This window comes from Ictidomys tridecemlineatus, chromosome 1 (assembly GCF_052094955.1).
Source record: "Ictidomys tridecemlineatus isolate mIctTri1 chromosome 1, mIctTri1.hap1, whole genome shotgun sequence".
In the NCBI taxonomy this organism is placed as follows: domain Eukaryota; kingdom Metazoa; phylum Chordata; class Mammalia; order Rodentia; family Sciuridae; genus Ictidomys; species Ictidomys tridecemlineatus.
Window position 1 is genome coordinate 193,648,676 of NC_135477.1, and position 15,123 is coordinate 193,663,798.

At 39.0% G+C, this 15,123-nt stretch overlaps 1 protein-coding gene across 1 annotated transcript in view; it reads right to left on the reverse strand.

Moving 5' to 3' along the window:
• LOC144367355 (uncharacterized) overlaps nt 1–10,878 on the reverse strand; it is a 55,645-nt gene extending 44,767 nt beyond the window's left edge. Inside the window, exon 1 of the mRNA XM_078023317.1 lies at nt 10,634–10,878. Coding sequence (XP_077879443.1) covers nt 10,634–10,827 — 194 coding nt within the window. The 5' untranslated portion in view covers nt 10,828–10,878. The remainder of the gene's footprint in view (nt 1–10,633) is intronic.
• Between the last annotated feature and the right edge of the window lie 4,245 nt (nt 10,879–15,123).

Below are 15,123 nucleotides of genomic sequence, written 5' to 3' on the forward strand. Positions count from 1 at the left end.
TTTAATTTTTTCTTCATAAACAAAATAAAGAACCATCATAATTCATGGTGCCTTACCTTAAGTGAAATGTGAGACAAACAATAGATTTATGGCAGTTCTCATGACATGGATGGCATTTAAATTCAGTTTTAGAAGTATGATAGGTAAAGTAGGCTGAATAATGACCGTAAAAGGCCAAACCGAAAGCAAACTTAATGCCAAAGGAAAAAGAACCCAAATGAATTAGTATGGTTAAATTAATTCAGTATTTATATATATGGGATTTATATATGAATCAGGCATTTTCAATGTTCAGTATTTAATACTGTCTTAATTTTTCACAAGGGACGTTTACAATTTCTTACCTCCATGAATGCATGATTGAAAAGGAGGAAGAACCGTTTCATTTGAAATTGAGTCCTATCACGTCAGTTTTAATTAACTGGTCACACCTAGAAAGTTTTTATGTAAGAGTTCTCTGAGATAGTAGAATATGTCAAATACAAAATAAGTAGCTGTGCAGTTCTTGCACATTAAAAACGTATTCATTTTATGAGTACAAATGAATAGAATTAAAGAATAATTCTTTAATGCTTTACTTTATAAAAGTTTCACTTAAAAATACTAAAGTTGAGAAGTTTAGTATTTTTATGGGAAACTTTTATAAAGTAAAGCAATATTTTTTAGGAGTAATAATCTTTTATACTTGCTCTCTTCTATTCTCACCAAAACAAAATTATTAACCTATAATTGCATATGTAAAATAAAATATACATATATAAGAAATGTATATATAGTAATATCTACAATAGATGAAATGCACTATAGGACATCTATATAGAAATGTACTAGAAGAAAACATAAATGCTTTCTTCATGTTGGCAAAGGCGTTCTAAGAAATAATGAATTTGAAAGAAGACTTCTTTTTTTTCCTACCTCTCTTTTTAAAATTTATTATGTTGATGATGATGACAATGTTGTTGTTGTTGTTTTGCTGGGGATTGCACCCTTACCCTTTGCTTTGACAGGCAAGAAGTGCTCTAACATTGAGCTACATTTCCAACCTTGGAATTCTAATTTAATCAGATAAAATACTCTAATTTTACAGATGCTCAAGTGACAGTGACATATGAACATAGAAAAAATATTTATGTCCTTGGCAATAGAAGGAATTTAAGTCTAACAAATGAAATAAATTTTGCAGCTACAATATTTTGAAGATGAAGAGTAGTGGTATTGGGCTGTTGATTATGGCTTGAGCTGTTTATTGCTCCTCAAATAGATGATTTACTGACAACTGCTGTGCCACATTTAAAACTGTGCATGCCACTACCTACCAATTCCATTTTACTCTCCCTTCCAGATATTTGAGTATTCTTTTTATCCTGTTCCAGTCACTAATCTTTTGGCCATTGGCAAACAAGTAATTTGTGAAAGTTAATAATGTATTTTGATACACAGAATGGCAAGTCTTTGTTCATTGCAAACATTTTCTTAGTGTCATCATGACCCTAAATGACTGCGTGTGGAACTAAAAAATGTACAGATATTTTATTTGTTTTTTGTGAAACTGATAACCACAGAGAGAGCTCACATTTGGGGTCAGTGAGTATTCTAATGCACAAACCACAAGCAGGGCCTACCTTTGATACTCTTAGTCCCTTCAGAACAGAGTAGGGAAAGCTACAGTAGGGCAGCAGCAGGCAGCACTGTACAGACTAGGCACCCTTTGTGTGCTACTCCCTTGGCCCTGGTGACTGAGAGCTTGCACTGCCTGGATGCTCTCAACCAATGCTCTACTCTTCATGCTTGTACAGATACACAGTAATGGATAACTACAGGAAAGGGTACTGGAACAGTGGAATCAGCAATTTTGGAATTTTGTGCGAGAAGCTTTTGGCAGATGTTTTTTTACTTTAAAGTGATAACAAAATTGAAAAAGCATGCTGTGTTTGGTGTTTTGGAAAGTGTAAATGCTGCCAGTGAACTCTAGTGTCCTCTGTGGAAAGGTAGTTAAAGGTAGTTAACTTCACTAACTGAAGTTAATGAATTATTTGCAGAAAATTCAGGGCTTGTCAACACTGTTGTTATGAAAATGGTTGGATGATCAAGATGACACCAAGTTATCCTAAGAATTTCATAAATTAGTGAGTGAAGCATGTGAGAAATTAGTAAAATCTTATTTTTAGAGGTGGAAGACACACCCCTAATACTAGTGTGAAGGAATTTTAAAAATATAAAAAAGAAGAAATAACATGGAGCCATCTTCCCAATTCAGAGTTCTTGTGAGGCTCTTGAGACACAACAGGTAACAGATTACATCTGAAAATTTTTCAATGCTTTTGAAAATGTGTACATTAAAAGCTGTTGTGTGTATTTATTTAAAAAAAAATCAGTGACCTTATAGGGAAATTTTAAGTTTCTGGGAAACCAGTTAAAAATTTGGTTTGTTTAGCTGCCCATTAGAAGTCCTGGGTACTGAACTTCCAAGGTGTGCAGGTCCTGGATATTGAGGACCCCACAGAATATTAAAGTCAAATATTCTGGTGAAAGGAGAACTGGTATCCTTTCTGCTCTGCTCCCATTGACACAGCCTGGATGGTGCAGGCTTCAATTCCATCAGCCCATTGGTCCCTTACCCCTCAGTCCCTGGCCTCCCAGACCCTATTACCTATTTTTACGATCAATGCGGTTAACATTACATCCACGTCCCAGATAACGCTTAATTCTTCCCAGTTCACCATTTTTGGCAGCCTGGTGGAGCTTATCAAGAGGGTTATATCCGAAAAACTTGATTCCCAGGCTTATATAAATAAACTGTCTCCAGGCTCTATCCATCCTGAATACAATTAGGTAACAACCTCTGTCAAGTGTCCTGCTAAAGCAGGTCTGCCGTTGCCTATCTGCCAACCAACTGGCAAAATAGTCGTTGCCAGGTGACACTGATAAACACAAATGCACATTCCACAATCTGCATGGCCCTAGGTGATTGGCTCCTGGAAGGTCCGCCCCCTGTACTGTGATCAGCGCCTGGCTATTCTGTACAGAACCCACCAAGAACCAGGTGGGACTGCTCTGAGACCCCCCCAAGACCCATACAGTGAGTGAGATGCCCCACCAGAATCAGGTGGGCCTCAATGGCAGGCAGGTGAGAACTCCCCACACCCAGACCTGGGAGGGCAGGACTCATCCTCTCTGCCATTGCACAGCTGCCTATGTCCACAGCAGGAAACAAATACTGCACTCTTCCTATTACTTTATTCAGTAAATGGCAGAAAAGGAGATCCCTGACTTAAGATGTCCATTAAAAAAATCTGGAAAAATTCAGGAATGCATTTAATTTAAAGCAACAGATTAGAAGAAAACAATAGAATCACTGCGCCAAAAGCAATTTTAGTGTCACTCTGCTGCATCAACCACTCCCTGACATAGCTCTGCTCAACACAAAGAGGGAGTAAGCAGCCCATCAGTTCCACTCAAAAGCAAAAGGAGAATACTGTAACAACCATCACCCTAGGCTTTCCAGTGTAGTACCAAAATGTCCTGATTCGGTTTCTCCCGACCCAGATTACTGAGCAGAGAAGAAGAGATGAGCTATTTGGAGATGACCTGAAACAAAGAAGTGGTGCAACACATGGATCAACTTGCAGCCGAAGAAATCATGGTCCCTAGTGGCTACTGTGCCCAGAACCCCCACAACCTCTGCACTGTCTCCTGTAAACAACTCTAGCCTTCATTTCTGGCGTTCCCTCAGGGTTTGCCATTACATACTTCAGGTGCTTGCTCCAAACAGACTGCAGCAGTTTTTGCCACTGAGGAAACCAACAGCCACAGAGAAACCCTGCATCTTTCCCTACTACAAAAAGCCTCAAAGGTGTTTGCATTCACAATCTCCAAGCACCTGTACCACTACCTCTAGATTCTGCCTATCCAAGGTAACCTCAGCTAGAGTTACCACAAATCCAGACTCAAGGTCACCAAACAGCCTTTTCCTGTGCAAGAGAACATGAAGACTGCAGCCCATACTGGAGGCACAATCCCATGTGATGGGTGTACACCTGCAGCCATATCCATGCACACTGCCAGATGTTGGACTGGCAGTTGCACATGCACAATACCACTTCCAACACCTGTCATGAGCCACTGCTCACCATATTTAGCAGCCTCTGAAGTTACATACACATGTGTCACCAGCTCTGTTTCATGGTGTTATTAACATATGTAAGCACCCAGAGTCCCATTAACCATCCCCACCACCATGTAGCTTTGCCTGAAGAGAGTTGTTCTGTGCCACTGCACACGTTTCTCCTCAGTTCCACTCACAAAAAAATAGTGCATGTTTACAGCCATCCTCAACACCTCCATGTCCCTGCCACCATACTTCAATTCACAGATGAGGTTTCTAGCTTTATGCATCCATGATTAGGCCCCAGATCTATAGATACACAGCAGCCAGGCAAAGCTCTACTTCTGGTCCTTCCCTGAAGCCCTATGTGTCTACAATCAGATCTGATCTTACAGTCCTGTGCTTTAACAAACTAGGTCCCACCTCGTAGGAACTCTTTGCCAGCCCTGGTTTCTGTCCTTGGTCCTGGCTTTTCCTTACTACTTCTCTGCCCACAGGTAGCCTGTCTACATTGCACATGCCTGCAGCTGACACTGCACCAAAGTGTGCACACTGCCTGGCCCATATGTCTTTCACCTTTTCTAGTCTTCTCTTCATGGATATAGAGGCACTATCTATGACACAGCTAGTCCTCATAGCAACTCTAGATTTCCCATAGCTCTAGCCACCAATGACCATGAAGGTTCTCATGTTACCAACAGTTGTGCCTGCTAAAAGAGAAGCATCGCATCCTTCAACCTCAGATAACAAAGATGTTGCTCCATGCCACTAGACCAGAGCTATACTAGGTCAGCATGTCCTCCCATACTGCTCTGCAGGAAAAAGCTTTCCCATCCTCAAATAAGTCCTTAAGTCTAGAAGAAGTAACGGTTTCTTCAAATGTGCATGCACCTTTTCAAGCTACTAGGGTCAAGAAGAATCAGAGAAACGTGGTAACTCAAGGAACCAAAAATTCTTCATTAAATGAATGGTCCAACAAAATTAGAGACCTTGATATAATGAAAATGGGAGAACAACATAACAGTTGGGCTAAAACAAAATCAGTTCAATGAAGAAAGTTTATACCAGGAGCCAACCCATGACACCCACCCTGATTCAGGCACAGATGACTTCCTATTCCTCTTAGAATAAAGTTCAAAATACTCACCATGGTCCACAGTCCCCATGACCAGGCAATGATCTCCGTAATCCTTTTGTACCCTCCCTTGATCTTGCTCCCTCCCCTCAGGGCCTGTGGCATTATTTCATATCCCTGCACTTAATCCAATGCCTCTGGTAGCACCTTGTCCCACTTTTCCTGCCATCACAGGATAATGAAGCCCTCACTCAGAAGCAATCCAGTCTTGGAACCCTGAACACTGAATGCCTAGTTTGTGTCCTTTACAGAGCCTTCTTTATTGTATTTATTGTACTTAATTTATTTTACCCCTAAATATTAACTGAAATGAAGGAGACCAGATACTATCTTGGACACTGTTCTAACCTACATAACTGACTTGCACTTTATCTTCCAGGACTCAGTCAAATTTGCAAAATGAGTGAATAGATGCATGGAGATACTCATGGTCTCGGCTTCTCTAGGCTTTCAGGTCAGGACCTCCACATATGGCCCACATCAGCCAGTATCCCTCAATCTCCCTTGATAAGCTTTTTCATTGGCAAAAATAATTTTGGCAAGTCATTTTTTTAAAGAGATAAGCACCATACTCAGGTTCTCATACATGCTAAAGCACTCTACCACTAAGCCATATACCCAACACCTGGGTCAATGCTTTTAAACAAAACAAGATTCCTATAAAATGGTCTAGTGTTGGGGGCGTGGTTGAGGTGACAATTGGAGGGAGCCATATATGGAACACAGAGGTTTTGTGGCAGATGAAAGGCCTTGTGAAGACCACACTGCATACTCTTTGCACTGCTGAGGTTTGGGGAAACATTTCTGTACCATGCCCACCCAAAAAGAAAAACTTGCCAGCCTAGATTCTTCAGAACTAAATGGAAAACATTAATCAGATAGACTGAACAGACATCTATGGACTATTTAATCCAGCAACAATAAATTCATTTGCTTCTCCATGAAACAATGACCATTCTTTGAAATAGTTCATATTGTCAGGTGTGGTGGAGCACACCTGTAATCCCAGCAGCTCAGGAATCTAAGACAGAAGGATTGCAAGTTCAAAGCCAGCCTCAGCAAACAAAAGATGCTAAGCAATTCAGTGAGATCCTGTATCTAAATAAGGCTGGGGATGTGGCTCAATTGTCAAGTGCCTCTGAGTTCAATCCCTTGAACCAAAAAACATCATATTTTTGAGTACAAGGTAAATACAAGAAATAGAGGTAACTTCTTGCACCCTATAAGATCATAAATGAAAGAAATAAGAAGTTAATGACAAGAAACAAACCTTTTAATGCCTGGAGGTTAAAATATACAATTCTGGATTAGGATTGGATAACAGATACAATCGGGGATAAAAAATTTCAAAAATAAACGGAAACAGGGATACAATATGTCAAAATTCATTGGGTTATTAACACCCATAAATAATTTATGTACCTACATATCAATGGCAAATGAACTGAAAGAGAAATTAGAAAAATATCCCATTCAAAATAGCCTCAGAAAACAATATAATACTTTGGAATATATTTAAGAAAAGGTATGAAATAGTTCTACAATGAAAACTACAGAATACTAAGGAAAGAAATTAAAGACCTTTGAAGATGGACAGATCTCCCAGGCCCTAATTCTGCCTATCTTAGGCATAATTAATATTGTCAAATTAACCATACTAACCAAAGTGCTTTGCAGATTCAATGCAATTCCTATAAAAATACCAGTTAGTTCCTTTGTAGAAATAGAAATCACCCATAAAACTCATTTGGAAATATTAGAGAATCAGAATAGGCAAAGCAGTCATTAGCAAGAAAAGTGATGCAGGAGGCATTACAATCAGTACCAGAACTATGGTAAAGAAGAGAAGACACAGAGAAAAACCCACATAAGTACAGTTATCTAATATTATAAAACAGCACCAAAAACAAACACTGAAGAAAAGATAGCATTTTCAACAAATGGTGTTGGGAAAACTTGAAATACACATGTAGCAAAATGAAATTAAACCCCTACTTCTCACCCTGCACACAACTCAAAGTGGATCAAGGACTTAGGCATTGGAACATAGAGACCCTGCAACTAACTGAAGAGAAAGTAGAAATGTAAGCTTAGGAACTTACTTTCTTAATAACATCAGTACAGCACAAGAAGTAAAATCAAGAACCAACTTGAATCTAATGTATGAAACATGATATGTCAATAGCTTTGTAATGTTTTGAACAACCAGTAAAAAAAAATCAATAAATGGGATGGAATCAAAGAAGCAGCCTTTAAAATTCTTCTCAGCTCAAGAAACAATAATATGAAGAGAAAGCCTACTGAACAGGAGAAAATCTTTACCACCTGCACCTCAGTTTCAGCATTAATCTCCAGGATATATGAAGAACTCAAAAACTTTATAGTACTCCTAATAATAATATTAATAATAACAACAACAATAACAACCACCCAATCAATAAATGGACTAAGGATCTAAACAGACACTGCACAGCAGAAAAAAATACCATCAACAAATATATGAAAAAATGTTCATCTTTAGTAATTATAAAAATGCAAGTCAAATCTACACTGAGATTTCATCTCACTTCAGTCAGAATGGCAATTATCAGGAATTCAAGCAACAATAAATGTTGGGGGGATGTAGGAAAAAAGGTTCATTCATACCTTGCTGGTGGGAAGGCATATTTTCAATTTATCATTATAGAAAGCAGCATGGAGATTCCTCAGAAAACTTGGAATTGACTCAGTTATCCCACTTCTCAGTTCATACCCAAAGGATTTAAAGTCAGAATACTACAGTGATGCAGCCACATCAATGTTATAGCTAAATTATGAAACCTGTCTAAGTGCCTTTCAACAGATGAATGAACAAAGAAAATGTGGTATACATACACAACCAGATATTACTCAGCCTTAAATAAGAATGAAATTATGGAATTTGGTGATACATGAATAGAGCTGGAGAATATCATGTTTAACAAAATTAACTAATCCCAAAGAACCAAAGGCTGAATGTTTTCACTGAATTTCAGATGCTAATTGACAATAAGGGTTGGGGTTCCTAGGGATGAACAGAGGTACTGTGGATAAGGCAGAGGGGAGTGAAGGAAGGGGGAAAGGAATGGAGGTAGGAAGAATAGCAGAATGGATCTGACATAATTACCCTATGTGCATATATGACTACGAGACCAGTGAGTCTACGTCATGTACAACCTGAAGAATGAGAAGTTATGCTCCATTTATGTATGACGTGTCAAAGAGCATTCCACTGCCATGTACAACTAAATAGAATGAATAAAAAATGTTTTTACGTGCTCAGAAAAAAAGAAACACATATCAAATAACTGTAAAAGATTAAAAGGTGTATCAAAGATGAAATCAGAATTAGAAATCACCTGATCCAATCCACCTATTTCATTAATGAAAATCCTTATTACAATACTAACATATCCCCAACCAGAAAAAAATGAGAAAATCAAATAATTATCAAAATTATACTACATACAGAATTATAGTTCACATGTGAAAAATACTGTGATACATACAAGAAGAATAAAATTTTATAAGATGAAGGCAATCCTCATACTGCAGACATTTTGTAGCTTAAAATTGGCACCCACGCTTCTCAAGGAAAAAAGATAATGGACATAAAGTCAAACTAATGGAGTTCCCTCCACAGCCATCTGTTTCCTTCTCTGGCTTAGTATCCTTCATCCTTACTGCAAGTTATACTATTCCACCACAAGCATGAAAGATCACCCAAAGGATCATGGCAGGCACACATGAGGAACACCAAAATTGGAAGCGAACGAGAAAGGAGGGCTGTGCTATTACTACCATCAATATGATGGACTAACACTAGCTTCCCTGTGTGCCTAATGCTAGGAATTCAAAAAGAAGTGAGATAATATGAAACTTTACTCAGCCATAAAATAAATGAAATTATGTCATCTGCAGGAAAATGGGTGGAGACCATAATATTAAACAAAATAAGTCAAACTTAGAAGATCAAAGATCATATGCATTCTCTCATATGTGAAAGCTAGAATGGAAAAAGAAATAGAAAGGTGTTGAGGATAATCTCAGGAAAATCAAAGGGAGAAAATTAAAGAAAAAGACCAAGGGTTGAGAGGTAGGCAGGGAGGGAAGAAGTGCTGGGAAGCAATATTGGCCAAATTATATTGTTAAATTTTGTGCATGTATAAATATATAACACAAATCCTTGTTATGTACAATTATAATGCACAAATTTTAAAAATGTTGAAAATAAATAATAGCCAGTGTGAGCTGATTGTTTCAACTTAAAAATCTACAAATATCTATAATCATTTGATAATGCAGGGTCTCTTAGAAGATCCAGACACTATTCTAGCTCCTGTGATATCTTGCTTCTCAATTGCTTGGCCTCCCTGATCCAAGCCAACTGCCAGCATTGAGGGTTCCTTCTTCCCTTCAAGCACAAAAATGGAAGAGGCTTTGCTCCTGGAGCTGTAGGTCTCACCAAGATAGGATCCTCCGTCTTGACATGCTGTGGTTGTTGGGGGTTGAGGGTACAAAGTGCAACACACTGGCATTTACACCAGGACACCTGGATATTCAGCTTTTCAGTGGCAAGGTAGTTTTTAAGATGGGTGAGCTTAAAACATTGAATGGGACTGACAGCAAAGTTACTGAGTACTCAGCTTGCACAACTTGATGACAAATGTCAGTGGAAAGACATTGTTTATTGGCAAAGGTAAAATAAAATTCAAAGTACGAGAAGAGATATAAAAAGAGCTTTGGGCAAGGTAAGCTTGTTTTAAATTACAGGAGTCACTGGTATACAAAAAATTCACAAGTTTGCAGGAGACTCCTCATTGAGGAAAAAAATGTGCTAAATGTTTTTCAGAACCTGGATTTCATATTTGCTATTTCAATATGCTTAATAACAAAAGGAAGTTTCTCTCTAACCAATGCCCACAATCAGTCACCATAAAATACTTCCTCCTCCATGTAATAACCCTACCTCACCCCCAGGTACAGGCCCTACATCCTTGAGGACACACATCCTTACTGGTGTGTGTCCCCAGGCTTGGCATTCTCTAACCTCTTCAAAGATCAATCAGCCAATGTCCAGACCCAAACTGCTATTCCTCAGCCAGTTGCCCCTGCACTGCCTCCCACTGCTTCCCCTCCCAGGACTCCCAGCCTAATCCCCACAAGAACCCTGTCCTGACAGGGTCCTGCATTCTATCAATTCCCCTTTCTGGAAGCTCCCACTGCCTCCCACTTTCCTACTGCTCACTAATACCTAGACACACATCCCAGGGCTTCCAGGCATCCAAAGCACTGTGGTACATGTAGAAGGCAGGTGGTCCTCTCAGTAGCAATATTCAGGAGCACACTTCCCCTTCACGTAGGCCACAACTAACCTCCAATTTGCGTCATTCCCCTGGAGTCGAGCAGAATCCAGATCGGGGGGGCTCTCATCCATCCTTAAGCACTGGTGATGGTGTCTGCCAAGTGGATGTTGAACCAGAGCCCACACTGCCTTTCTGCTCAACTGCAAACCAGTGCCTCCTAGCTTGCAGCAGGGTCTCCAAGTGTCTCCAATCCACTGATTCATGGTCAGCCTCAGATTCTCTCTCCAGCACCTGCAAGATCACACTTGGTTTGAGTGTGAGAACTGATGTTTCTAGGAGTCATTCCCTTAGCATTGGAGCACCATTCTTCCCATTATACTTGGTGTCCCATCCCATCAACACAACCTCTCATACACAGAAATGAAATTTAGAGTGCAACCCTATCAGGAAATACTCTTCACAAGAAACCAGTTCACTGACTTGAGGCTCATAAAACTTCTACTCAGCAAGCAAGCCCTAAAAACTACCAGGCCAAGGATCAGAGGCAACAGTGCTGCTATTTCCATACACTTCCAATATCAAACACAGTGTGTTACTAAGCATTCAGACAACAGGGATACATTTATCAAAACTGAGCACAAACAGAATGAGCTAAAATAACCATGTTAATATATTTAACTACCACAAATATGTACAACTCTGGTACATCTAAGTTTCTACTGGTCAAAATATAAACATCATTTACAAAAGAAGGAGAGAGAAAATAAGAACTTCACTCACACTCGACTTTTTTTTTTTTTTTTTTTTTAGGTTTACATACAGAAGGAAACTGGAAGCAAGAAAGATAAGGAAAGGAAAGGCAATGTCCTCATCATTATTACAGTACTAACAGATCAAGGCTAAACTAAAACAATTCTAGATTCTTCTACCTAGAAAAGATACACACAAATCTTAATATATAGCTAATTTTTTTCACAACATATAATGCTTTTCTGTTCAGAGATATCTTGAAGGATCATACTGCAGTATCCTTTTTCTTTCCTACTTGAGAATGCCATGGTCCCCCTCAGGTTCAAAATACTTTTGAGTACTTAATTGCACATGTGTGAATTCTATTTGGACTAAAAGTCATCTCATCACGCACTTCAAAAAAGGATCTACAGTGGTCTAAATGTCTGTATAGACATTGGGGACCATGTTAATAAACAACATTGGACAGCTACTCTGCTTATTGGAAAAGACCAAATAAAAGTCAAGAAAGAAGTACGCAAAATGCTTCTGACAACATTAAGTTGTGCATGGATGTGGAAATCTTTAGCATACAAAAGAGTGAACCGCTGCCATTCAGTTGAACTGGGATGAACGATCAGTGAAGAAGAAGATAACCACTCCTGAGACTAATCAGGTGAAGTATAGACCTGCACTAAAAACCTGCAAGTTCTTTTTCAGAGTAAACACAACTACTGTCAGCTCACGTTCTAAACCTTGACTTCAAATGACACCACTTCAGGACACTTAATTATGTAAGAAATCTCTCCTTTATTCCAGTCCAAGTGTGCTTCCCATACCCTGAAGCCCTTCCAGTTCCCAAGCTTGGCATGCTATCACCTCTGAAAACCTGCTGCCCCCAACAAACACCCAGCCTCCACTTCCTCTGCTCTGCACAGAACCCCTGAACAGGCTTCAATGGTCTCTGCTCCCCCATCTCCTTCTCACCCCAACCTTCCTCAGCAACACTGTGCTGGTCCCCTGGAACTTCTTTTGACAAAGACTGACACACCTCCCACTCCCCCTGGTCACCCTAGAGCCTTCCCTACCTGCTTCTGGATGCCCTTCCAGGATGGGGTTGGGCTGGCAGGTGATGTCATCCAGGATGATACAGAAGACTCCAGCTACCACAGGCCAGCCTCTTGGGAATGTAACCCTGCTTACATGAAGCAGAAAGTTTTTAATTCTTACTGAATTGAGATTAAATGTCATTTGTATTTACCTTGGCTCCCCATCCAGAATCTGCTAAAAGTTTACCTCCTGTTTTTCCATGAGCTCTTCTTGTCATCTACATCGTTCCTCTTCTATCCATAATAAAGTACATATGAAAAAAGGTTCATTTTCAGAAAAATTCAAAAACTTGTACATTTCTTTAAATTAAAAGTTTTTTTAATCTATATTGTATATTTCATCATATGCTGGCCTGGTCAAGAATTATCCTTCCATATTTAGTACTTTAGAGCTAAGTTTTTAAACAGTGTGATAACAGAAAAGGGTGGGACAGTATTCCATGTACTTATATTTTTGTGAGTGTTTAAACATTTTAATAACAATATATTTAAAAATAAAAATAAGGACTGCTTCTGTGTAACAGTCGCCACCCTTATCCAGGTGCACTGGTGTATACTTGTCACCTCATCTATTCAGTAGGCCGAGACAGAATATCTCAACTTTGAGGCAAGATTCAACAACTTAATGAGAGATTAGAACAAAAATGTTATTTAAAATTAAAAATATATAAGTTCAGTTGTTTGTTAAAGTGCCTCTGGATTCATTAAAAAATATCAATGAAAAAGGTGGGGAGGGGCTGGGGATGTGGCTCAAGCAGTAGCGCACTCGCCTGGCATGTGTGCGGCCCGGGTTCGATCCTCAGCACCACATACAAACAAAGATGTTGTGTCCACCGAGAACTAAAAAATAAATATTAAAAATTTCTCTCTCTCTCTCTCTCTCTCTCTCTCTCTCTCTCTCTCTCTCTCTCTCTCTTTCTCTCTCTCTCTTTAAAAAAAAAAAAGAAAAAGGTGGGGAGGACATCACCACTGGGAGCTTTCCTAGGTAGTTACTTCAGCTTTCCTCCTGTGCACCCCACAGAGTTGCACCCTCTCTTCCACACAGGTTTCTAAATATTGGAGAGAAGCTGTGGCTAACTGATTAAGATGTGAACTGCTGTATAATGTTCCTTTAGATTTACAAAACCCAGAATATCTGGTGATTCTCAGATAAAATCAGAATGTGTCATGCCTCTTCTTAGTCTTCAGCTATATACCAACACAAAACAAGCAAATTTCTGTGACATTTACCATGCAGAAAGAAATATGTTGATTCAAAAAAAGTATAGGTACTAGCCCCAGAAAGTCAATCTCCATTGTGATGGTCCATTCAGAAAGAAAGAAAAGGAAACACACCCTCAATGACAAAAGTTCTGCTTAATGAAACCTCTCCCACTGCCTCACAATCCCATCTTTCTCTCCCTATAAAAATCCTTTGTGTCCCTGAGATTCCCAAGAGGACACTATGAGGTTGACAGCACCCTCCCTCTACCAGTGTGCTGGATCTTCAGTAAACCTGATTTCTTTCCCACTAATTCACATCTCCTGACTACTGGTTTTCCAGTAATGAGGAGCCTGGACCTGGATCTGGTAACACTTGGAGTCTGCCAATCTTCTCTATCACTGATGATGATTCCAAATTCCTTTTTAAAAACTCCCTTTTACATCATGTCTATAGGTTCATGTTTCAACAAATGATTCTTTTCTATTTTCAAAGAAGCCCTTTTATACAGATAACGGTTTGTGAAGAAACACTGATTATAGAGTGCTTACACCCTGTAGCAACTCTTCAGGGTGCTAGTGATCAAAAGGTACAGCAAGGCATTGCATATACTTCCATAAGTGCTCAACAAGCTCACAAAATGCTCACACACCATTTACAGAGTGTAAAGAATCATGAGCCCACATACCTCTTGATGCACCACCTCTAGGATGTAGGAAACCATCTTTATCTTCTCCCTGAAGAAACGGATCATTTTACCAACTAATCTGGAACCTCACTTCAAAATGAACTTCCAACATTCTTATTACTCCTAGGAGGGTACTATTTGGCAGCTGTTGGACAAAAGTCAGGTGCCTCCCAGGATACTAGTTTTGTTTTCATCATGTGCTCTGAATGAAGGATGTTGAACAATCCAGATAGTGGTGTTTTAACCATCTCCTAACTTCTTGTCTTTTTATATAAAAGGCACTGCATGCCCCACAAACTTTTATTCAACTACCCACTGATTGATCTCTATTAAATTTAGTGATCATTTTGAAAGTTAATCAGTGGAGAAATTCACAGAGAGAGGGGCCTTGTCTAGTTATAAACCTGTTACGCTGAAGCAAAATAAAATCATTCCCAGATATAAGGTACAGGAGAGAAGACCCTTTTTACTTACTCTTCCATATGTTTGTGGTCTTACGATTTTCCTTCTCTTATCTGTTCCTGTTTCTTTTTTATGCATTTTCTTCTTTATTTTTTTCTTCTGATGTCAAAATGGAAAAAAAGGGGAATAAAACGGGCAAAAGAAATGACAGTTTGTAATAAAACATATATATATATATATATATATATATATATATATATATTCAATTGAAATGAGAATACAGGCTTACTTCTGAGTTCTTTGAGTTCTTTCACTGACTATTCTAACATCCTTCAGCTATATCTGTCAACTTTTGAATGAGGCAATTTGTTTTTTTTTATATTACAAGCAGAGCCTCTCTCCCTACCTCACCCACCGCAAACATCTGTAT